Here is a 23,723-nt window from a genome sequence, read left to right on the forward strand (position 1 = left end):
TTCGTTTATGTTCCAAGTTTCCGGGACAGTGTAATTAACCAGTCAGCCGAGAGAAGGGAGTCAGGAACCTTCATACAGAGGGACTCAGGTTTAATTTTAATAAGTCGCAGCTCCATTAATATCTCGCAGCCCATCTCATCTGTCAATGGCAGTAAACGTCGAGGAGATGAATGTTCCGCGGAAGGTTACATTTCTTCGGTTTCGATATATGTTCTTAGGAGGTTACTCTCGGTTCTGTTGCTGTTGTGGTCTTTAATTCGAAGATTGATTTGATGCAGCTCTCCACACTGGTCTACCCTGTGCTACTCTCTTCGTCTTTGCATAAGTACTGCATTCCACATCCACTCGACGCTGCTTGCGGCATTCGAGCCTTGGCACTCTCTACAATTTTTACTCCTCACTCTGCCGGCCGGTGTGGCCGTGCGGTTCTAAGCACTTCAGTTTGGAACTGCGTGACCGCTACGGTCGCAGGTTCGAATCCTGCCTCGGGCATGGATGTGTGTGATGTCCTTAGGTTAGTTAGGTTTAAGTAGTTCTAAGTTCTAGGGGACTGATGACCTTAGAAGTTAAGTCCCATAGTGCTCAGAGCCATTTTTTTACTCCTCACTCTACTCTGAATTACCAAATTAGCTGTCTCTGGATACATCAGATGTATCCTATCAGGTGAACCTTTATTTAAAACAAGTTGTACTACAAATTTCTTTTCTTCCTGACTCACTTCAGTACCTCTCTATTAGTTATTCGATCCATTCATCTAATCTTCATCGTTTTTCTCTAGCACCAAATACCAGAACCGTTAAGACTCCTTAGTTGCCGCTGCTGTACTTAGTTATCAGGCAAATATCGGGACTGGCATCACCTCCCGAACATTCGCAACTGGGAATGTCCCAATAGCCAGCTTTCTAGGGTTTGAGATTTCTACAGCTTCAAGTTTCTCGTGACTATCAGGCAGATGGAGGAACTGGTAAATCACCTCCCAAATATTGTCAACAGAAACATTTACGCCCACTCATAGCTTGTGGCGATTTGGCTCAGAAGAAGTGAAATTTCTGCAACAGCCTGCCCTGATGACGCGGGTAGGAAATGGAATAAATGTATCTATCTCCTTTCTACAATACATTGGCTATGTAGTCCCCCCACTGCCGTTTCTGTCTCTACAGTGAGGTGACAAAATCATAGGATAGCGATATGCGGTAGTATCGCGTACAGTAGACATAAAATTGCAGTGCATTCGTGCAGCTGTCATTTGTACTCAGGTGATTCACGTGAAAATGTTTCCGTCATGATTATGACCGCACAGACTTTGAATGCGGAATCATAGTTGCAGCTAGACGCATAAAACATTCCATTTCCGAAGTCGTAAGGGATCTCAATATTTAGAAATCCACAGTATCAGGAGCGTGCTGAGAATACCAAATTATAGGCATCACCTCTCATCATGGACAATGTGGTGTCATCGCCAGACACCACACTTGCTAGGTGGTAGCCTTTAAATCGGCCGCGGTCCGTTAGTATGCGTCGGACCCGCGTGTCGCCACTGTCAGTGATTGCAGACCGAGCGCCGCCACACGGCAGGTCTAGAGAGACGTCCTAGCACTCGGCCCAGTTGTTCAGCCGACTTTGCTAGCGATGGTTCACTGACAAATTACGCTCTCCTTTGCCGAGACGATAGTTAGCATAGCCTTCAGCTACGTCATTTGCTACGACCTAGCAAGGCGCCATTATCATTTGCTATTTATCTTGTGATGCATGTACCGTCAGACAGATGTTCACCAATTATGGATTAAAGTTAAGTATTCAAGAAGCTACGTACTTTACTTGCTAGTCTCAATTACTTTACCTGTTCCAGACCTCACGCCAGCCTGCGTGAGCTTAAACGCGTGGCTTTCGGCTTCACCTCCTAGTGGCTTGGCTGTCTTGCCAAGTCACAACAGACAACGCAGTGCCCGACGCCCTTCACTTAACGACCGAGAGGGGCAGCGTTTGCGTAGAGCTGTCAGTGCTAACAGAGAAGAAAAATTGTTTGAAATAACCACAGGAATCAATGTGGGACGTACGACAAACGTGTGCGTTAGGATATTGTGACCAAAGTTGGCGTTAATGGGCTACGGCAGCAGACGGCCGACGCGAGAGCCTTTGTTAACAGCACCACATCGCCTCCAGAGCCTCTCATCGGCTCGTGACCATATCGGTTCGACCCTAGACGACTGAAAAACTGTGGCCTGGTCAGATGGCTTCAAAGTTCAGTTGGTAAGAGTTGATTGTAGGCTTCGAGTATGGCGCAGACCGCACAAAGCTCCATGATGGTATGGGCTGTGTACATGGAACCGATAATTGACTAGAAATGGTTATGTTCGGCTACTTGGGGCCCATTTGCAGCCATGCATGGAAAAATGTGGCAATTTGTGGTAAGGTCTTACGGGACCAAACTGCTAAGATCATCGGTCCCTAAGTTTAGGCACTACTTAATCTAACTTAACCTAACTTACGCTGAGGACAACACACACAGCCATGCCCTAGGGAGGACTCGAACCTCCATCGGGGGAGCCGCGCGGACCGTGACAATACGTCCAAGACCGCGGGGCTACCCCGCGCGGCGCCATGCATGGACTTTATGCTCCCAAACAACGTAGAACTTTTATGGATGAGACCGGGTTGCAACTGTTCGCGATTGGTTTGAAGAACATTCTGAACAGTTGGATCGAATGATTTGGCCACCCACATCGCCCGACGTGAATCCCATAGAACTTTTATGGGACTTAATCGAGGGGTCAGTTCGTGCAGGAAGTCCTGCAGCGGCAACACTTCCACAATTTTGGACGGCTATAGAGGCAGCATGGCTCAATATTTTCTCAGGGGATTTCCGACGACTTGTTGAATCCATGAAACGTCGGAGTGCTGCACTACGCTGGGGGAAAGGAAGTTCGACACTCATTAGGGGGTATCCCATGACTTCCGTCACTTCAGTCTAAAGCATATAGAAGTTGTATTTACGATACGCAGTAGTTTCAATATAGTATGCAATGAATTCGTCGAGTTCGGTGTACCTACAGTTAGTAGACAGATGAGAGCATATCTGCAGTGACGTACAGGGGTTGGCCAAAAATATGGAAATACAACGGGTAATGCTCGGTTGACCATAAATGCAAAGGCTAGCCAATCCAGCAGATCGCGCTGTTGTATTTTACCAAGAACAGCATTTGTGCGGTGTCCTCAGTACGTTGCAAGAATCAGTCGCGCTCGGAACAGAGTTCTGGTAGTTGTGAGTGCATTATGTCGAGGCTAAGTGAATTCGAGAGTGGGCAAATTGTTGGTGCTCATATGGGAGGGGGGGGGGGGGGGCTTCCTTAACCAAATTAGCAGAAGTTTTTGGAGGCTCTGTAATGGTATGCGGTGTGCAGTTGGAGTGATATGGGACCCCTGATACGTCTAGATACCACTCTGATAGGTGACACGTAGGTAAGCGCTCTGACTGACCACCTGCATCAATTCGTGTCCATTGTGCATTCCGACAGACTTGGGCAATTCCAGCAGAACAATGCGACATACCACACGCCACACGATCCAGTAACACACTTCTGAGTTGAAACACTTCCGCTGGCCACCAAACTCCCCAGACATGAATATTATTGAGCATATCTGGGATGGCTTGCAACGTGCTGTTCAGAAGAGATCTCCATCTCCTCGTACTCTTACGGACTTATGGACAGCGCTGCAGAACTCATGTTGTCATGTCCCTCCAGCGCTACTCCAGACATTAGTCGAGTCCATGCCACGTTGTGTTGCGGCACTTCTGCGTGCTCGCGGGGGCCCTGCGCGATATTAGGCAGGTTTAGCAGTTTCTTTGGCTCTTCAATGAATATTTACCAACAATGTTCCTTAACACATTGGATTTACAGTAAAAGGCTGTCGGTACACATTACGAATATCTCATTCGATTCCAATGTACAACCGCATCATGGACTTGTTACGTATAAGTCATCTCAGAGCGTTTGTCAGGCTTGGTTGAGCTGTCCACTGCCATATGTCAACATCGTCTGCAGCAAGATCGTTGGATCATAGTCTGAAGACGCTCCATTCCATGGTACGGTTGTACGCTGGAATCTGACGAAATACTGCGCACGATGTCTTTGTAATGTAGTTCTGATGAAAGCTTCAGCCGAAGGCAGTTGGGGTGCATACCTTATAAAATGAAAAAGTGACAAAATGGAAAATAGCATTAATTAGCGATAAAAATGACTATATAATAAGTAAACATAGTGCTTGACTGCTAAAGTATCAGAAGCTGTCTGTGGACTAGTTTCAGCTGAGTCGCAGTATAAGATCCTTAGTAAGATTACTAACCGAAATTGAGAAATGTGACAGATGTCAGTATCGTAATTTATAACAATTTATCGCTTGAGCCTTGCCCCGCAGTTACGCAGGGCCAGCCATCGTTAATCGGATTTGGCCCTTCCTGCCGCCACACCGTACCCCTCGAGATGGAATTACACCCCAACTGTCTGCGTCGAGTGTAATCTATGGAATAGTGCGAATGTGTTCAGATGTCTGCGAGCCGTGTAACTGAGGCGTAACATGGGGAACAGCCCGGTATTCACCTAGCGGGATGTGGAAAACCGCCTAAGAACCACACCCAGGCTGACCGGCACATCGGCCCGCGTCGTTAAACCGCCGGGCGGATTGGATCCAGGGCCGGCGCGGCTACCCGAGTCCAAGAAGCAGCGAGTTAGCGCTCTCGGCTACCCTGGCGGGTCAGTATCGTAATTTATAACAATGACTAGACTAAAACCTTATCAGAATTACACAATAATTACACTGAACCCAAAAACTGAAAATAGAGTTTTTATCCAAAGATGGTTGGATAATACAGATTGTTCAAACTAGTTCGTTCGTAACACCCTTATTTTAAAGCCGTTGCGCTACAGATATAAAAAGTTATCGGTAAACAATTTATGTGGGAAGCTTACCTGTTTAGAGACCTGCTCTGCTCCGTTGGCGAGGAAATGCTTCTGCATGAGGTTGGGGGCAAGGAGTTGCCTGCAACAACACGGGGCCAGCGTTAATACAATGGTTTACAATTTGCAACAACTACAAACTTTGCAGTGCATTAAATGTATGTAAGAAGGTCGATGACTCGGTAAACAACACTTCTCACTAACCCTATGGAATGTCTGAACATCCTAGCCACACATCCGTCCAACATATCCAACATTGCGATTCAAAATTGTCTGCGGGTTAATACGCACAAAAACAAACAAAACAAAAAAAAAAAAAAAAACGACGCACCACTAGGTAATTGTCGGAATGGGATGGGAATCGGTAGAAGTGAGTTACGTGTACAGACCAACATATGATTACAGTTTCAGGAAAAGTGGATGACTTACTCAAGAGAAAGAGCTTCAAAAACTGAGCAAGTCACAAATGCGTTGTTCCACCTTTGGTCCTTATGCATCCCTGGAAACACGCACATGGGAGGAACGAGTGCAATGCCTGGCGAGTGCACGGTGTTCAACGATTTGAAGGTCAGTACGCCCATGTAACATTATGCCTCACTACACCGTAACACCTGGGCCACCAAAACAATCATGTTCGACAATACAGCATGTATCCTTGTATGACGGGAGATGACAACGCGTAATGAACTAAGGAACACTGACAAACGTAATCGTTTTGGTAGTCCGTGTGATATGGTTTTGGGCGGCACAATGCTGCACGTGCGTACTGACCTGCAAGTCTTCGAACAGCCACCAGTCAACCTTATTGCACCACTGTACTTCTGTCCGTCCCCGGTAGCTGAGTGGTATAGGAAGTTCGCAACGAATCAACGGTGGCACGCGATTCATTTGGCAGACACTCCACTATGTTTAGGCTGCGCAACAGAGGACACTGATGAACACCGTTTAGCATGTAGTGGCACGGCTCCTGTGTGGCATTTGGCACAACAGGTATTGGCGTTCCTGTTACGCTCCGCCCCTCACACAATTTCACCAGACACACTTCTTTTCCACCAAGAATCTTATTTTCCGGTCCAAAAAACCAATGCAGTGACATGGGTACTGGGAATGGTTGTGGGCTACGTCTATAACGAATCGGAAAAGGACAAAATGGATTTTTGGCATTTCCTCCTGGATGGACACACGAAGCTGCAACAGCATAAGAAATATAGGCAAGACTTTGCTAATTACTTGCGACTTACATTTACCGACCCGCCAGCCAGATGGGGTGTGACGGGTGAGAGATAGACGAAGAAGGCGAGATAGACATCGATCACACTTACGGACCCTTAGTTAAATTTCGAGAAGACGACCCAGTCTTACACCAACGTCTGGAGAACGAGTCGACAGATGGCTCTCTGGCTCTATCGAACGTCGGGTCGTGAGCAGGTGTCGCCCCATTTCATTGCTACAGCAGCATGTTTCTTTTGTATTTGTACTATCCACGATGTCTTCATGTCTTTCATTTGGACATTTTCAGTTTTATTCATTTCCTTACTTAATTAATTTTCTAATTAGCCACTATTTGTCAACATTTGGACATTGTAGAAACTATTTATGCGGTAGTACAACAAAATCGTATGTCAGCAAAGGTAGTAAGTCTGACACTGAAAAAAAAATGTGCTCAGCGCGACAGAATGTCAATCCTAAGGGCCCGGGTTCGATTCCCGGCTGTGTCGGAGATTTTCTCCGCTCAGGTACTGGGTGTTGTGTTACCCTAATCATCATCATTTCATCCCCATCGACGCGCAAGTCGCCGAAGTGGCGTCACATCGAAAGACTTGCACCAGGCGAACGGTCTACCCGACGGGAGGCCGTCGTCACACGACATTATTATACTGTACTTCTTCCTCTTGTGCCTGTTTCCAGGGTGCACTCGCTCCTCACTTCATTTTTATGGGCTAGAATGCGCGACGGCATCGAACAGAACAGGTGTAGGAGCTCTTGGAACGAGAGGATATTTGCAGAATGGTCTGGCTTGCCCATTCCCCGACTTAAACAGCACCGAACACATGAAGGATGCGGTGGGGAGGCATACTGCAGCAGGGCCATATGCACCAACGATGAGCCAACAGTTGTTAACCGCGCTGGTGGAGCAATGGATCGCCCTACCAGAACTCCTTACCAACCTTGTGCTAAACATGGGAGCACGTTGCAGACGATGCACTACCGTCCTTGATGATCACACACCGGAAGCAGCTACTAGGGTAGCAGAGTACGTGTGGCGTGCACACGGGGGTTTTTTAGGTTAGAGGGACCCCCCCCCCCCCCCCCTGGGCGAAACGATAAAATACCTGACGGCTTACCAGAGAGGACATTATCATCGTTGATAAAGAACGATAAAGAACGTCCGTCCTCAGAGACCAAAAACAGGAAAAGTTAACGTAATATTGGTAAACTGCAGGAGTATCCAGGGCAAGGTTCCTGAATTAGTATCTCTTATTGAAGGAAATAGTGCGCATATAGTATTAGGAACGGAAAGTTGGTTAAAACCGGAAGTGAACAGTAACGAAATCCTAGACACAGAATGGAATATATACCGCAAGGATAGGATAAACGCCAATGGTGGAGGAGTATTTATAGCAGTAAAGAATTCAATAATATCCAGTGAAGTTATTAGCGAATGCGAATGTGAAATAATCTGGGTTAAGTTAAGTATCAAAGGTGGGTCAGATATGATAGTCGGATGCTTCTATAGACCACCTGCATCAGCAACCGTAGTAGTTGAGCGCCTCAGAGAGAACCTGCAGAACGTCGTGAAGAAGTTTCGTGATCATACTATCGTAATAGGGGGAGACTTCAATCTACCAGGTATAGAATGGGATAGTCACACAATCAGAACTGGAGCCAGGGACAGAGACTCTTGTGACATTATCCTGACTGCCTTGTCCGAGAATTACTTCGAGCAGATAGTTAGAGAACCAACTCGTGAAGCTAACGTTTTAGACCTCATAGCAACAAATAGACCGGAACTTTTCGACTCCGTGAATGTAGAAGAGGGTATCAGTGATCATAAGTCAGTGGTTGCATCAATGACTACAAGTGTAATAAGAAATGCCAAGAAAGGAAGGAAAATATATTTGCTTAACAAGAGTGATAGGGCACAAATCGCAGAATATCTGAGTGACCACCATCAAACGTTCATTTCTGAGGAAGAGGATGTGGAACAAAAATGGAAAAAATTCAGAAACATCGTCCAGTACGCCTTAGATAAGTTCGTACCGACTAAGGTCCAAAGCGAGGGGAAAGATCCACCGTGGTATAACAATCATGTACGAAAGGTACTACGGAAACAAAGAAAGCTTCATCATAGGTTTAAGAGTAGTCGAATCATAGCTGATAAGGAAAAGCTGAACGAAGCGAAAAAGAGCGTAAAGAGAGCAATGAGAGAAGCATTCAACGAATTCGAACATAAAACATTGGCAAACAATCTAAACAAGAACCCTAAAAAGTTTTGGTCATATGTAAAATCGGTAAGCGGATCTAAATCCCCTATTCAGTCACTCGTTGACCACGATGGCACCGAAACAGAGGACGACCGAAGAAAGGCAGAAATACTCAATTCAGTGTTCCGAAACTGTTTCACTGCGGAAAATCGTAACACGGTCCCTGACTTCAGCCGTCGCACGGACGCCAAAATGGAAAATATTGAAATAAACGATATCGGAATTGAAAAACAACTGCTATCACTTAGTAGCGGAAAAGCATCCGGACCAGACGAGATACCCTTAAGATTCTACAGTGATTATGCTAAAGAACTTGCCCCCTTTCTATCAGCAATTTATCGTAGATCGCTGGAAGAACGTAAAGTACCTAGCGACTGGAAGAAAGCGCAGGTTGTTCCCATTTTCAAGAAGGGTCATAAATCAGATGCGAATAATTATAGGCCTATTTCGCTTACGTCAATCTGTTGTAGAATAATGGAACATGTTTTGTGTTCTCGTATTATGACGTTCTTAGATAATACAAATCTCCTTCATCATAACCAACATGGATTCCGCAAACAGAGATCATGTGAAACTCAGCTCGCCCTATTTGCCCAAGAAATTCACAGTGCCGTAGACACTGGCGAGCAGATTGATGCCGTATTCCTGGACTTCAGGAAGGCATTTGATACGGTTCCGCACTTACGTTTAGTGAAAAAAATACGAGCTTACGGAATATCGGACCAGGTTTGTGATTGGATTCAGGATTTCCTAGAAGAAAGAACACAACATGTCATTCTTAACGGTTCAAAATCTGCAGATGTAGAGGTAATTTCGGGAGTACCGCAGGGAAGCGTGATAGGACCTTTATTGTTTACAATATACATAAATGACTTAGTTGACAACATCGGTAGCTCCGTGAGGCTATTTGCAGATGACACGGTTGTCTACAAGAAAGTAGCAACATCAGAAGACTCGTACGTACTCCAGGAGGACCTGCAGAGGATTAATGCATGGTGCGACAGCTGGCAGCTTTCCCTAAACTTAGATAAATGTAATATAATGCGCATACATAGGGGCAGAAATCCATTCCAGTACGATTATGCCATAGGTGGTAAATCATTGGAAGCGGTAACGACCGTAAAATACTTAGGAGTTACTATCCGGAGCGATCTGAAGTGGAATGATCACATAAAACAAATAGTGGGAAAAGCAGGCGCCAGGTTGAGATTCATAGGAAGAATTCTAAGAAAATGTGACTCATCGACGAAAGAAGTAGCTTACAAAACGCTTGTTCGTCCGATTCTTGAGTATTGCTCATCAGTATGGGACCCTTACCAGGTTGGATTAAAAGAAGAGATAGACATGATCCAGCGAAAAGCAGCGCGATTCGTCATGGGGACATTTAGTCAGCGCGAGAGCGTTACGGAGATGCTGAACAAGCTCCAGTGGCGGACACTTCAAGAAAGGCGTTACGCAATACGGAGAGGTTTATTATCGAAATTACGAGAGAGCACATTCCGGGAAGAGATGGGCAACATATTACTACCGCCCACATATATCTCGCGTAATGATCACAACGAAAAGATCCGAGAAATTAGAGCAAATACGGAGACTTACAAGCAGTCGTTCTTCCCACGCACAATTCGTGAATGGAACAGGGAAGGGGGGATCAGATAGTGGTACAATAAGTACCCTCCGCCACACACCGTAAGGTGGCTCGCGGAGTATAGATGTAGATGTAGATGTAGATGAACTGTGCCCCGCCTTTTGTGATGTTCAGGAGACATCATTAATCGCTATAACTTCAGTGTCATTACTGTCTTTCAATAACAGTACTATTTCTGTTCATCTCTTTACGGACTTGTTTCAGTTTCCTTCTGCACTATAGTGTAGCAGTTCTTTCTACATATGGCCTAAATTTCATCGAGATATGTTAGTTGGCATACCAAGCAAAAGTTACTTGCACACCACAGCACTTTTCATGAACTAATATAAGCGGCGTTCTTTTCTACTACGGCTGTTGTTGCTTTCCACTGTTTATAGCTGAGCCGAGCGCGGCTCGCGGCCATGTCGTTTATTGCTCGTCATCTTGTTTTTATATTTCTGTCGCCTCGTTTTATTTCAATTCGATTTACTGGCGTCACTAGGATGCTGGTTTGCTTGCCCGTGAGTGGCAGCAGCAGCGCTTATCGACAAGTGCACCGTCGTACTATCTCTGGAGCGACCGCTAGTATTTCCGGGTCGTCGTGTGTCTGGAGATCAGTCGGGGGACGGAGCGCCAGTGAGGAACGGACAGCCAGTACTTGCCGACAGCTGGCCACGCACACGATCTGTCCGACGGAGGGTGAATGGAGCAGGGACGACCGTTGGTTGGTCGTTCGGTCGGTCGTCTCAGCGGGTGACGTGTATTTGGTCTTCCGATCACTTCTGGGCCCCTTCAATTGATCATATTGCGGGACTTTGGTCGGTTCCGTCCTTGTGCAGAGATGTCGGTAGGCCAATGGGCCGGTGTTCGCTCTGCATGGTTGGGTCCGACCCAGTGTCTCCGGGACGTCGTCGTGCGTCCGAAAGCAGTCGGGACGCAGCACCAGTGAGGTCTGGACAGGGGAATTGATTACATTGTTGGGTGGTTCTTCAGCCGTCCCTAGGTAGTGCTCCCACCCGATTATTTGGTGTTACACTTGGCTGCCTGTCTCACCTAAACTGTTGTTAGAGTTTCCTCTCCAGGCCGACCCTTGGAACACTTCTGAGCACCGCTGTTCAGTTGTATGTGATTGTGATTTTCTTTTGTCGCTAGTACTGTTCCAGGCCTTCAGGCGTGTATTAATTTTGTCTGTTCTATGTTCAGTATATGGCCTTCAGCCGAACCTTATGTGAAGTACTTTAAGATTAGGCCTTCAGCCGTGTTTTATTTAAAATTCTTGTTTGCTCTGTATTTAGGCCTTCACCAAATGGTTCAAATGGCTCTGAGCACTATGGGACTTTAGAACTTAGAACTTCTTAAACGTAACTAACCTAAGGACATAACACACATCCACGCCCGAGGCAGGATTCGAACCTGCGACCGTAGCGGTCGCGCGGTTCCAGACTAAAGCGCCTAGAACCACTCGGCCACAAAGGCCGGCTAGGCCTTCAGCCGCGTTTGTTTTAAAATCTGTGGCTTTCAGCCGTAATGTGTAAATTCCTGTCTGTAAGGTTTCTTTATAATTTTCTTGAATTCTTAAAATGGCCTTCAGCCGTACTGTGTAAATGCTTATCTTAAGGATTGTCTTTAATTATTTTGAATAATTGTATGAATGTTTCAAGTTTTCTTAAGATGGTTTTCTGTTGTACTGTCTAAATGCTTGTCTGTAAAGGTCGCCTTTTATTATGTTGAGATATTATTGGGCTTTCAGCAGAGGAATTAATTTAAATTTTCCTCAATATGGCTTTTAGCCGAAATTGGTAAATGCTTGCCTTTAAAGAATTTCCTTTGCTGATCTGAAATATTATTTGGGCCTTAAGCCGAGAAGATATTTTAATTTTATTTAAGTAAGGCCTTAGGCCGTTTGTCTAAATTCTTGTGCCTTAAAAGGAATTATTTTAGGATATTTTAATTTTACTTAAGTAAGACCTTGGGCAGTTTCTCTAAATCTTTGTGTTTTAAAAACAATTATTTAAACCTTATTATTGAGAAGTTACTTGGGCCCTCAGCCGTGAATTGATCCTTGTTGTTTTAAAGAGAAAACTGTGCATTGTGTTTTCGAGTAATAAAGTTCTGTGTTCTTGTGTAACTAACAATAACTGATCTTGGCGCCTTTCCACAACCTGCCCCGCTCTGTCCTGCGAAAGCAGATTACAACAGTATGCGGCAACCTTTCAGTTTTCTGGGTTAATGGGGACTAGGGACTCGATGGAGCACTGAAAACATGGATAATTCATAATACACACTTTTTTACCATAAACTGCTACTCCTATTTATTGTACCTATTCATTATACCCGCTAAACGCCACATCTGAAAACCCACTGTATTACTCACACATTAATCGCAGGCCACTAACCACTTATTAGCAAAATTACACATAAAATACATTTTATTTCGTGACACTTCCAGCGTCGTCTGCTGGTAGACACCTTTCACGCCGTGCATTCATGCATGCATTTATAAGCACCTGGCGGTTTCAAAGAGGCTACAGACTCTTATTCGTCTGCGAGGGTAGCTAATCTCTGGATGGAAACTTTAAGGCATGCCTTAACAAGTCGTCTGAACATTGAGGTGAGCCACCCAAAAAGAAGGCGTGGTAGTCTAGTCGGTTCACGAGGCTACATGGGCAGTGTGCAATACGACGAACACTTGTCTTCCAGTTAGTGCTGTAAAGGCGTGCCGATATGTTTCCTATAGGCACTTTGTCTTGTGATAAAGAAATGGGGACACTGAAGCGACATCATTCTGGGTTATAGTGAGATGGTTGCTTGCTTGTTTACATTTCCTTTGGATAATTATACATTATGAACATTAGATTTGTTTACACAACATAGTCTGCACTCGTATTTAAAACGGACAACAGAAGATCTTTGTGCGATTTCACCACTTGGTGGAAATACCCAATTTTTATACAGTCATCCGAGCTTGCAGACAGCTTATATTATTACTTTCCACTCATCAAACAATACTATGCGCGTCTGATTTCATGACATTTGCACGTAAAACATGAGATTTCATATTCAAACTAAGAACGATATACACTGAAGGAAAAAAAATCGAAACGCCAACGAAAATTGTCAGGGATTTTTCTACACTACTGGCCATTACAATTGCTATACCAAGAAGAAATGCAGATGATACACCCGTATTCGTTGGACAAATATATTATACTACAACTGACATGTGATTACATTTTCACGCAATTTGCGTGCATAGATACTGAGAAATCAGTACCCAGAACAACCACTCCTGGCCGTAATAACGGCCTTGATGCGCCTGGGCATTGAGTCAAACAGAGCTTGAATGGCGCGTACATGTACAGCTGCCAATGCAGCTTCAACACGATACCACAGTTCATCAAGAGTAGTGACTGGCGTATTGTGACGAGCAAGTTGCTCGGCCACCATTGACCAGACGTTTTCAGTTGGTGAGAGATCTGGAGAATGTGCTGGCCAGGGCAGCAGTCGAACATTTTCTGTATCCAGAAAGACCCATACAGGACCTGCAACATGCGGTAGTGCATTATCCTGCTGAAATGCAGGGTTTCACAGGGATCGATTGAAGGGTAGAGCCACGGGTCGTAACACATCTGAAATGTAACGTCCACTGTTCAAAGTGCCGTCAATGCGAAAAAGAGGTGACCGAGACGTGTAACCAACGGCACCCCATACCACCTCGCCGGGTGATACGCCAGTATGGCGATGACGAATACACGCTTCCAATGTGCATTCACCGCGATGTTGCCAAACACGGATGCGACCATCATGATGCTGTAAACAGAACCTGGATTCACCCAAAAAATGACATTTTGCGCATTCGTGTACCCAGCTTCGTCGTTGAGTACACCATCGCAGGCGCTCCTGTCTGTCATGCAGCTCAAGGGTAATCGCAGTCATGGTCTCCGAGCTGATAGTCCATGCTGCTGCAAACGCCGTCGAACTCTTCGTGCAGATGGTTGTTGTCTTGCAAACGTCCCCATCTGTTGACTTAGGGATCGAGACGTGGCTGCACGATCCGTTACAGCCATGCGGATAAGATGCCTGTCATCTCGACTGCTAGTGATACGAGGCCGTTGGGATCCAGCACGGCGTTCCGTATTACCCTCCTGAACCCACCGATTCCATATTCTGCTAACAATCATTGGATCTCGACCAACGCGAGCAGCAATGTCACGATACGATAGACGGCAATCGCGATAGGCTACAATCTGACCTTTATCGACTTCAGAAACGTGATGGTACGCATTTCTCCTCCTTACACGAAGCATCACAACAACGTTTCACCAGGCAACGCCGGTCAACTGCTGTTTGTGTATGAGAAATGGGTTGGAAACTTTCCACATGTCAGCACATTGTAGGTGTCGCCACCGACGCCATCCTTGTGTGAATGCTCTGAAAAGCTAATCGTTTGCATATCACAGCATGTTCTTCCTGTAGGTTAAATTTCGCATCTGTAGCACGTCATCTTCGTGGTGTAGCAATTTTAATGGTCAGTAGAGTACATCTGTAAGATGATATCCATTCAGATTTAGAGCCATTTGCGTACGATTGACGCTAGTAACACCACTATGAGTATTCGAATCAGGTTTGCTTCAAATACACGCTGTAACGGTCATAGCGTTAGTTACCTCTGAGACTACATTCGGGAGGACGACAGTTCAATCTCGCGTCCAGCCATGCTGATTTAGGTTTTCCGTGACTTCCCTAAATCGCTCCAGGCAAATGCCGGGATGGTTCCTTTGTAAGGGCACGGCCGACTTCCTTCCCCGTCCTTCCCTAATCCGATGAGAACGATGACCTCGCTGTTGGGTCTCTTCCCCCAAACAACCCCCCAACCCCCCTCTGAGACTAGACGTGATGGGTGATGTTAATCAAGAATGCCTATAAGGCGAAAAAGACTCCATTATCTGCACTTCACTGAATTTCATTGGTCGTGTAAAAGGGCTACGAGAAGCTGGATGTCCCTCTGCGTTACTGCAGAAAGACATGGTAGGAATTTAGGCACTGTACGTGATTGCTGGAAGCGGTGCTCACGAGAATGTACGGTCGCAAGACCATCACGTGGCACTACCGAGAGGGAAGACCACCATGTTCGATGTATGGCTCTGGCGCATCGTACTGCATCTGCAGCAGCAATTTGACCAGCAGATGGCACCACAGTGATTCAACGAATTGTTCAAATGGTCCAAAGGGCTCTAAGCACTATGGGACTTAACATCTGAGGTCATCAGTCCCCTAGAACTTAGAACTACCTAAACCTAACTAACCTAAGGGCATCACACACATCCATGCCCGAGGCAGGATTCGAATCTGCGACCGTAGCAGCATTGCGGTTCCGGACTGAAGTGCCTAGAACCGCTCGGCCACAGCGGCCGGCTCAACGAATTGTTACAAATCATTTACTTCAAGGACATCTCCAGGCCAGATGCTCTGTAGCGTGCATTTCACTGACCACGAAACACCGCCATTTGCTATTTCAGTGGTGTCAAGCGAAGAGTTCAATGGTCCTATGGGTTTACTGATGAAAGCTGGTTCTGCCTCGGTGTCAGTAATGGCCGTGTGTTGTTTGAAGGAGGCCATTTGATAGCCTGTGATCAATCTGTCTGCGTGCAGGACACACTGGACCTACATCTGGAGTTACGGTCTGGGGTGCGATTTCGTATGACACCAGGAGCACCTTCGAGGTTATTCTACGCACCCCGGCTGCAAATTTGTGCGTCACTCTGGTTATTTGACATGCCGTGCTGCCATCCATGAAGAGCTTTCCAAGTATGTTTTCCGACGAGATACCCTCGCCCACATACCAAAATAATAACTCAACATCCTCTACAGAGTGTCGACATGTCGCCTTGACCTGCTCGATCATTAGATCTGTCTCCAATCGAGCACATATAGGACATCATCCTACGATAACTCCACCGTCTCCCACAACGAGCATTAACCTTCCCTGTACTGACCGACCAAGAGCAACAGGCATGTGGTTGCATTCCACATTTGACGTCCGGCACCTGTACGACACAGTGCATGCACGTCTGCAAGCTTTTATTCAACGTTCTGGCCGTTACACTACTTATTAATGTACCAGCATTTCATATTTGCAATGACTAATTTCGCGCTTACATTAATTTGTGATCTTGCAATGTTAATAACTTAAATATGTCACCTACACAAATGTGTTCCTCCATATTCACTCCTTTTGCTGTTGCGATTTTTTTCCCGTCAGTGTATTAAATATTAATATAAATTGTGATTCTCATGTACTTATTTTTCACTCCTCTGATCTTTATTTCATGTTTCCACATGTATTTCATGAAGAGATACGTTCTCGAACGTATTACGTTGGCTTTAATTATATTTAAAGCTGGATTTAATCCTTATTTTAAATGAAATTTTCGGTTAGCCAGGTAAGCCTTTGTTGCTATGTACCTGGTAGACTCGTAGGTTTGGAGGAGATTTTCAAATTCTGCTATCACACAATCTCAGATCACTTAAATTTATCAGTTGTTATAGGACACAGAGAGCAGACACATTTGCATCCCAAGAACTGCATCAGTAATGAATAACTGAAACATACGAATCCTGGGTATCTGCATGAGTTTCGCTGCGAGGGTTAAGTTTTGAAATTCGTCTTCATTTGACTCGTGTTAAAAACGCCACCAATTATTCTGTTGTGCTATGAGAAAGTTCTCCCACTCCGAAGTTTAAAAACAAAGTTATTCAGACTGCTTTTATTCACATGTGGGTCAAGGTTTTTTTTTTTTTTTTTTTTTTTTAGAGAGAGGGGCGCTACAAGCCAATACCATAGTCTCTTGTGAACTTACAGGCTGACAGGTTAAGTACCCCAAGGCTTTCAGTTCTGGAAAATAATCGTCCAATATTTCTCTTTCTGTACTTCATTCACCTTTGCCTGGGGACAGTTCTCATTTTCTGGAGAATCAATACACCAGTATGGCCAACAAATTTTCAGATGGAACTATATGCTTCCAGAGACCTTTTCAAGTCACAAACATCTGTGATGTATATATATCTATATATGCAGATTGAAGCGATAAATGAAAATGTGTACCAAGGCCGGGATTCGAACATGGGTCTCCTGCTCACTAAGTAGATGTGCTAACCGCTACGCCACCCTGGCACAGTGGGTATGAACAACTGCATGGACTACCTGGCACATCCTTCTCTTCAAAGTTCTCATTCACGCCTCAGCCCACTTGCTATGCCCTCTAAACTCTTAACAGCTTTGCAGAGGCTCCCCATGTGTATTGGAGTAGTTCGAATCTCAGCCTTGGTACAAATTTTCATTCGTCACTTAAGTCTTCGTATACACTTCATAGTCGTTTGAGACTCGAAGAACGTCTCTGGAACCATATACAGAGGGGACCAGAAAAATGTAGACACTCTTTGATAGTTAATATCTATGGCACAAAATGACATATCGTTGCAATTTTGCGCAGTAGCGTAGTCCATTGTTTTGTCAACAAATCTGGGCACTCGTTTTCCAGCTGATGACAGTGCAGCAATGAATGAGATAAGGTTGTCGTTCGAGCAACGCAAAGCCATATTGACGTGGAACTGGAGGTACGAAACATGATGGATGTACAGTGACAATGGCGTAATGGGTACGGAAATCAGCCATCAACACGTACAACAGTATATTGTATTCAGGATGGATTTGAAGCCGGCGATAGTGTTCAGGAGGTGCGTAAGGAAAGGTCTGGCCGGCGATAAACATCAACGAGTTCCTTGAAAAGTTCTCATTTTCGATTTCTAAAAACAGGCAATTAGAATTATTCTTACCTAAAGGTTATTTAAGCGTGCCTGAGTTCACTGATCATGTGGTGACAAACTCATTATTTCTGCAAAAGAACAACGTGGGAGCGGTCGACATTTCAAGAGAAATTGCGTAAAATGAAAAACTTCCAGTACAATATTTGTAGATCCAGGATGTACGCAAGCCAGTTACACACATTCCATGTTAGTGAAGACCATTTCGTGAGGAAGTGCAGATGTGACCAACAACAGCTACTGCAGAGGACGGAGAGTGAAAGACGATAATGATTTTCAGAGTAAATTTCGTAACTAATGCTTTCAAAATGTCTAAGGAATATAGACATATCCTGTGTATGACGTATTATGAATGTTTTGAGAAAATATAACTATTTCTGATGTTTTAATGACTAACACATAATTATTTTGAAGAAGGCAACAAATCTTCGGTTTTTAGGATTGCGATGCCTCCTTCAGTACGACCTAATTCAGCTTTACAAGGTACTGAACGGTAAGGTAAATGTAAAGAATCTTATACAACTGTCTGAATAAGACAAAATTAAAAATAAGAACAGGAGAAAGTTTTATCTATTTTCCTGCAAAAAGAGGTTTTGGGTTCCTTCCCTTTTTCAAGCTACCGATCCAACTACTGTACGGGATAAACTCTTCGGGAAAGACGAAGAAATAAGAAAGAGTGAAAAATAAACAGAATGTCTCATTAGATGTAAGAGAGGGTCTGATGTTCCCAATCTTCCCCTGATAAATAAATATTAAAATCGGGTGAAACGTTTAGTCGCGGCCCTTTGTTCGTCATGCCGGTATTTCATCAACCAAGTGGATAGTATATTTCTGTGTTAACACACAGGCTGCCCAGTTTTGTTTCTGTTTTCTTTTTTCTCCGACTGCATCATGCACGCAGTGTGTTTGCCGAGAACTGTCCCGCGAATCGTATCTGCCAGGCGCCCGAAGTGGGAATTTAATCACGCGAGTTGGCAGCGCACGCCCGGCAGCCTGTTTGTTCCGTATGCATAGGACAGGGCCGGTGATTTCCCCATGGCCGCAGGTTAGTCGGCAGGCGTGCCAACGTTCCACACACATGGCCTGACGCCCCGCGAAACTTATTTGACTGCGATTCAGCACGCCGCTAGCCCCGCCCATCGCTCGGAGCTACATCGAGTTGCGTCATTCCGTTCTCGCGATTCAATTCCGGATCTGATAGCGCTGTCTGTCGCTCGAGAAGGAACGGCTGGATGTCAAGAGGAGTAGTGGGAAAAGGGGGGGGGGGGTGCTGGGGGGTGCTGGAGTTTAGTGGATGGAAGTTGGAATATCAATAAGAGCGTCATTCTGTAACAATTCTACCGTCTGTAGGGGCACGTCTCTACGACTATGGGGTTCTTCTACAAGTATGTAACAATGCCGTAGCTTTATGAACTCGTTTCGAGATTCACACAGATTGAACTAATATAGTATCTTAAGCTACATAGCTGTTCAAAAACAATGCGATACAAACAGGTAAGCATCAAACGTCTCAAAAAAATCGTAAGTCACACACAAGAAACCAAATGCTTGTTCAAAGTTGAGGGCTAATGCCATTAGATAATCACCAAAAAAACATATTGTTTTACGTTCTATTAACAAAATAGATTCAATCTGTCATAGGCCACCTTCCGCACCTCGCATCCTGTTCCAACTCATCCAGTTTCCCCTCCTAATTCTCTTCTTACTGCACCTACGAACTCTGTTCGTACACCACAAACCCCAATTACAGCACCCCATATCCTATTTGCAATCCTGGTACGTAATTCCCTAATTAAACCCACATTCGCACATTCTATATCTTGTCCACCCTCTCCTAACTTCGACATCCATCACAACATACGAGAGTGTGGAATTATAAAAAAAAAAAAATAAATAAAATTCTTTTATTGGTACGAAATTATTTAATCAGCTTATCCCCCAAGAGCTGAACACATCTATGGCATGTCCGCCCCACTAGCTGAACGGTCAGCACGTTGGAATGCCACGCACGGGGGCCTGGGTTCGATTACCGGCTGGGTTGGGAGATTTTCTCCCCTCAAGGACTGGGTGTTGTCCTCATCACCATTTCATCCCCATTGTCGTCGCGCAAGTCTCCCAATGTGGCGTCGCACTCAATAAGGTTGGCACTTGGCGGCCGAACTTCCCGCCTGGGAACTCCAGGCCACTGACGCCTTACGACCATTTCTATTTCCATCTACGGCATCTTTGTACTAGCTTCTTTAAACCACATAAAAAATCGCTAGTACCGCGAACCATTCATTCGCAACATTTCTGGCTTTCTCAGTGTTCGGAAATCGTCTCCCCTTGAGATGTTTCTTCAGTTTTGGAAACAGATGACGGCCTGAGGTGGCCAAGATGGGCGAGTGGGGAGGATGTTTGAGGATTTCGAAATGAAGAAATGTCAATTTTTGCTGCGTGATAACTACTTTGTGAGGGGGAGGGGGGGGGGGACATTATCATGCAGAAGCAAGATTCCTTTTTTCAGCTTTCCCAGATGTTTGGAGGCCAATGGTGGCTTCATTTTCTCGAGAAGTTCAACACAACACTTTGCCGTAATGGTTTTTACCATGTTGCAATTAGTCATAAGCAGGAATCCATCTTTACCCCAAAAGGCGGATGCGAGCAACTTGTCTACTAATCTTTGTGTTTTGAACTTGTTTGGACGTGGATAACCACTGTGTCTCCATTCTATAGACAGTTCTTTGTTCTCTGGATCATAGGTGTATATCCTTGTTTCGTCCATGATTACGAGACGGTCCAAAAATCGCAAAGGGTCCCGGCGAAATTGGAGCAAAATGGACTGTGAAGCAACTACTCCTTCACGCTTTTGGTCTGCATTGTGGCATTTGGCTGAGAGCTTTTTCATGTCCAAAATCTCGTGAAAAATATGACTCACACGTTCTCCGGATATGCCCTGGATCTCTACTAACTTCTAGGAGCTATCTTCCGATCATGGAGGATCACTGAATGAACAGCATCCACCGCTTCCGGAGCTGTGACCTGAGTTGGCTTTCCAGGATGCCGTTCATCTTCATTGCTGAAATGCACTGTTTTAAATGCAGCAATTTAATTCTTCATAGTAAAGTACGAAAGACAGTTATCTCCCAACGTATCATCATAAACTGTTTGGCCGTATTCTCATAAAAGAGAGAGAGAGAGAGAGATACTTATACACAGCACGACTTTCTCTCATTGAATACTCTATGTTCTTGTGCCATGTTCACTTCGAACCTGTACAGATAAATAAAAACGAATGTTACTGCTACGCAATTAGTATCATATACATTGTAGCCAATAATGTTCCAATGCAATCATAACGTAATGTACACTATTGTTTCTTCTTCAATCTGTCAGTTCCCAATCCAGTATTACATGACTTCCCAGTTCCCAATGGTATCACCACTACTGTAAACACATTTTCATTTCCATTGTCAACATGAGCAGTACCGCTATTATTCATAGTAGCATAGTGTTTTCCATGTATTATTATTGTTATGTAAAGCACCACTCTATAACTCATGTCTTGCAATAACCGCCATATATGTTTTATATTATCCTTCATTATATTGATGATGTAGTAATCATGAAATTTGACGCACTGCGGCAAATCTTCTTCTACAGTCCACTCCAGTAATACCGTCCTACAACAACAGATGGTAGTACTGTACCAGTTTAGAAAAAGGCCGACATTGACGGACGTATAAGACAGTGTTGTGTAATCGAATTCCTTACTGCAAAAGATGTCGCCAGTTATCCATCGCTAAAGGCAGAGTGATGCAAACTACTGAAAAACTCAGCTACTGAAGATTTATGGACGCTGGGTACGATGATTTTTATCAAACAGGTACTTTTATTTCAGTGTGAAAATAAACTGTCGATAAAGATTGTGATTATACTGAAAAGTAACAAACTAATCCTGAATGTTGTAGCCATTATCCTAAGTATATGGCATTTACTTTTCTTGTAAAAAATAAATAGAAAAAATAGGAGACATTACTTTCTGACTGACCCTCGTACAACACGAAACATGTACACATGCTGAAGAGCAGTTTTATCCACTCACTTCCCTCTCTGGACGGGGAATTGAAGTATTAATAAATAACAAAAAGTAGCTTTGGTTTTGTTGCTGCTTTTACAGCGCGTAAGTAGTTAGTAAACACTCATATTCGACGACATTAGAGGATTTCTCTTTACATATGCCTGGCCAACAAACATACAAAAAAGCATGTTTTGAAAGTACGAAGCATACACTACGCACTAGACACTCGCTCTACAGCGCTGATAAATACATACGTACATATTCTGGAGGTTAAAAATGGTTCAAATGGCTCTAAGCACTATGGGACTTAACACCAGAGGTCATCAGTCCCCTAGACTTAGAACTACTTAAACCTAACTGACCTAAAGATATCACACACATCCATGCCCGAGCCAGGATTCGGACTGAAGCGCCTAGAACAGCTCGGTCACAACGGCCGTCTTCTGGAGGTTAATGCCTCGTCAATGAAAACACTCTCGTCTGTCATAGGCTGTTCGTTTCAGTTCCATGTATCAGCGGGGTGCAATAAGTAATGCAACACATTTTTTATCGGCCAGTTTCGATTGTGGGACATTGTGCAATATTCCCGCTTCATCCGCTATAGTTACGTGAAGTTCCGATAGGTGGTGGCGCTATATGCAGCCTTCATAATGGCGTTTGTATAGGAGGTGCGTCCAAGCAGAAACCTGTCATGAGTTTCTTTTGGTTGAAAATGAGAGCGTCTAGATATTCATAGGCGCTTGCAGAATGTCTACAGACACCCAGGAGTGAACAAAAGCACGGTGAGTCGTTGAGCTAGGCATCGGTCAACTTCGCAACAAGATCGCCAAACCTGTACGATCTCCCGCGTGCCGCCCGGCCGTATACATCTGTGACTGCTGCAGTGTAGGAACGTACGGACACTCTCATTCGAGGTGATGCAGACGAAATTTTTCTTCTCCAAGACAACGTAAGGCCTCACACAAGTATGTTTACCCAAGAGGAGATCACAAAACTTCATCGAAATCTTCTTCCTCATACAACCGACAGCCCGGATTACGCACCTTCCGACTTCGTCTGCATGTTGCGGATGAAGGGTACTCTCCGCGGGAAGCAGAACGTGGATGATGGAGACATTACTCATGCAGCAAGATTTTAACTCCGACGTCGACCAGTAGTGTGGTACCATGCAGGCTTACAAGCCTCCCAGTAAGGTGGTGTAATGCCGTCGCAGTGAACGGAGATTTTGTAGCTAGAAGAGTGGGGAATAACATGATGTATTGGAATCCTGAATGAAAACTGACATGCTTTCAGAAAAAAATGTGTAGCAACATTTATTGAACGGCCCTCGTAATCGTCCGAGCCTATCCTGTACTCGATGCCTTCCATACGCTTCATCCTAGGCCGTCCCTCTTCCTTTCTTTCCCAGCACTTTACCTTCAAGAATATTAACGATGGTGATGTGTCCGATGACAGGCCCAATAATTTTTTTCCATTTCCTTTAGTAATTTTCTCTCTTCATTTACTCCCTTTTAGACTTCCAGGTTGGTTTTCCTTTCCTCGTTAAGATGCTGCTCTTCAGTATTAAATGCCCAGTTTGCCCGTGGGATGCTCCTCTTCACTTGCATTAAGCATCTATTGTCCACTGTGATTACATAGGGTGTTTAATGACTATCGGGGTTTTAACGCATTTTACTATTTATTACATTAAACTTACAGTTATAAATGTTACGTCAAATGAAAGAGCTACGCAAACAGTTGTGTGTGGCACCAGTGAGCATGTTCAGCACGCG

The 23,723-nt window shown here is 44.6% G+C and overlaps 1 protein-coding gene across 1 annotated transcript in view; it reads right to left on the reverse strand.

Annotated features, from left to right (window-relative positions):
- LOC126473271 (disintegrin and metalloproteinase domain-containing protein 22) overlaps positions 1-23,723 on the reverse strand; it is a 1,075,530-nt gene that overhangs the window by 373,940 nt on the left and 677,867 nt on the right. The window contains exon 5 of the mRNA XM_050100225.1: positions 4,968-5,037. Within this exon, the coding sequence (XP_049956182.1) occupies positions 4,968-5,037 (70 nt within the window). The remainder of the gene's footprint in view (positions 1-4,967; positions 5,038-23,723) is intronic.

The sequence above is a fragment of the Schistocerca serialis genome, chromosome 4 (genome assembly GCF_023864345.2).
Source record: "Schistocerca serialis cubense isolate TAMUIC-IGC-003099 chromosome 4, iqSchSeri2.2, whole genome shotgun sequence".
In the NCBI taxonomy this organism is placed as follows: domain Eukaryota; kingdom Metazoa; phylum Arthropoda; class Insecta; order Orthoptera; family Acrididae; genus Schistocerca; species Schistocerca serialis.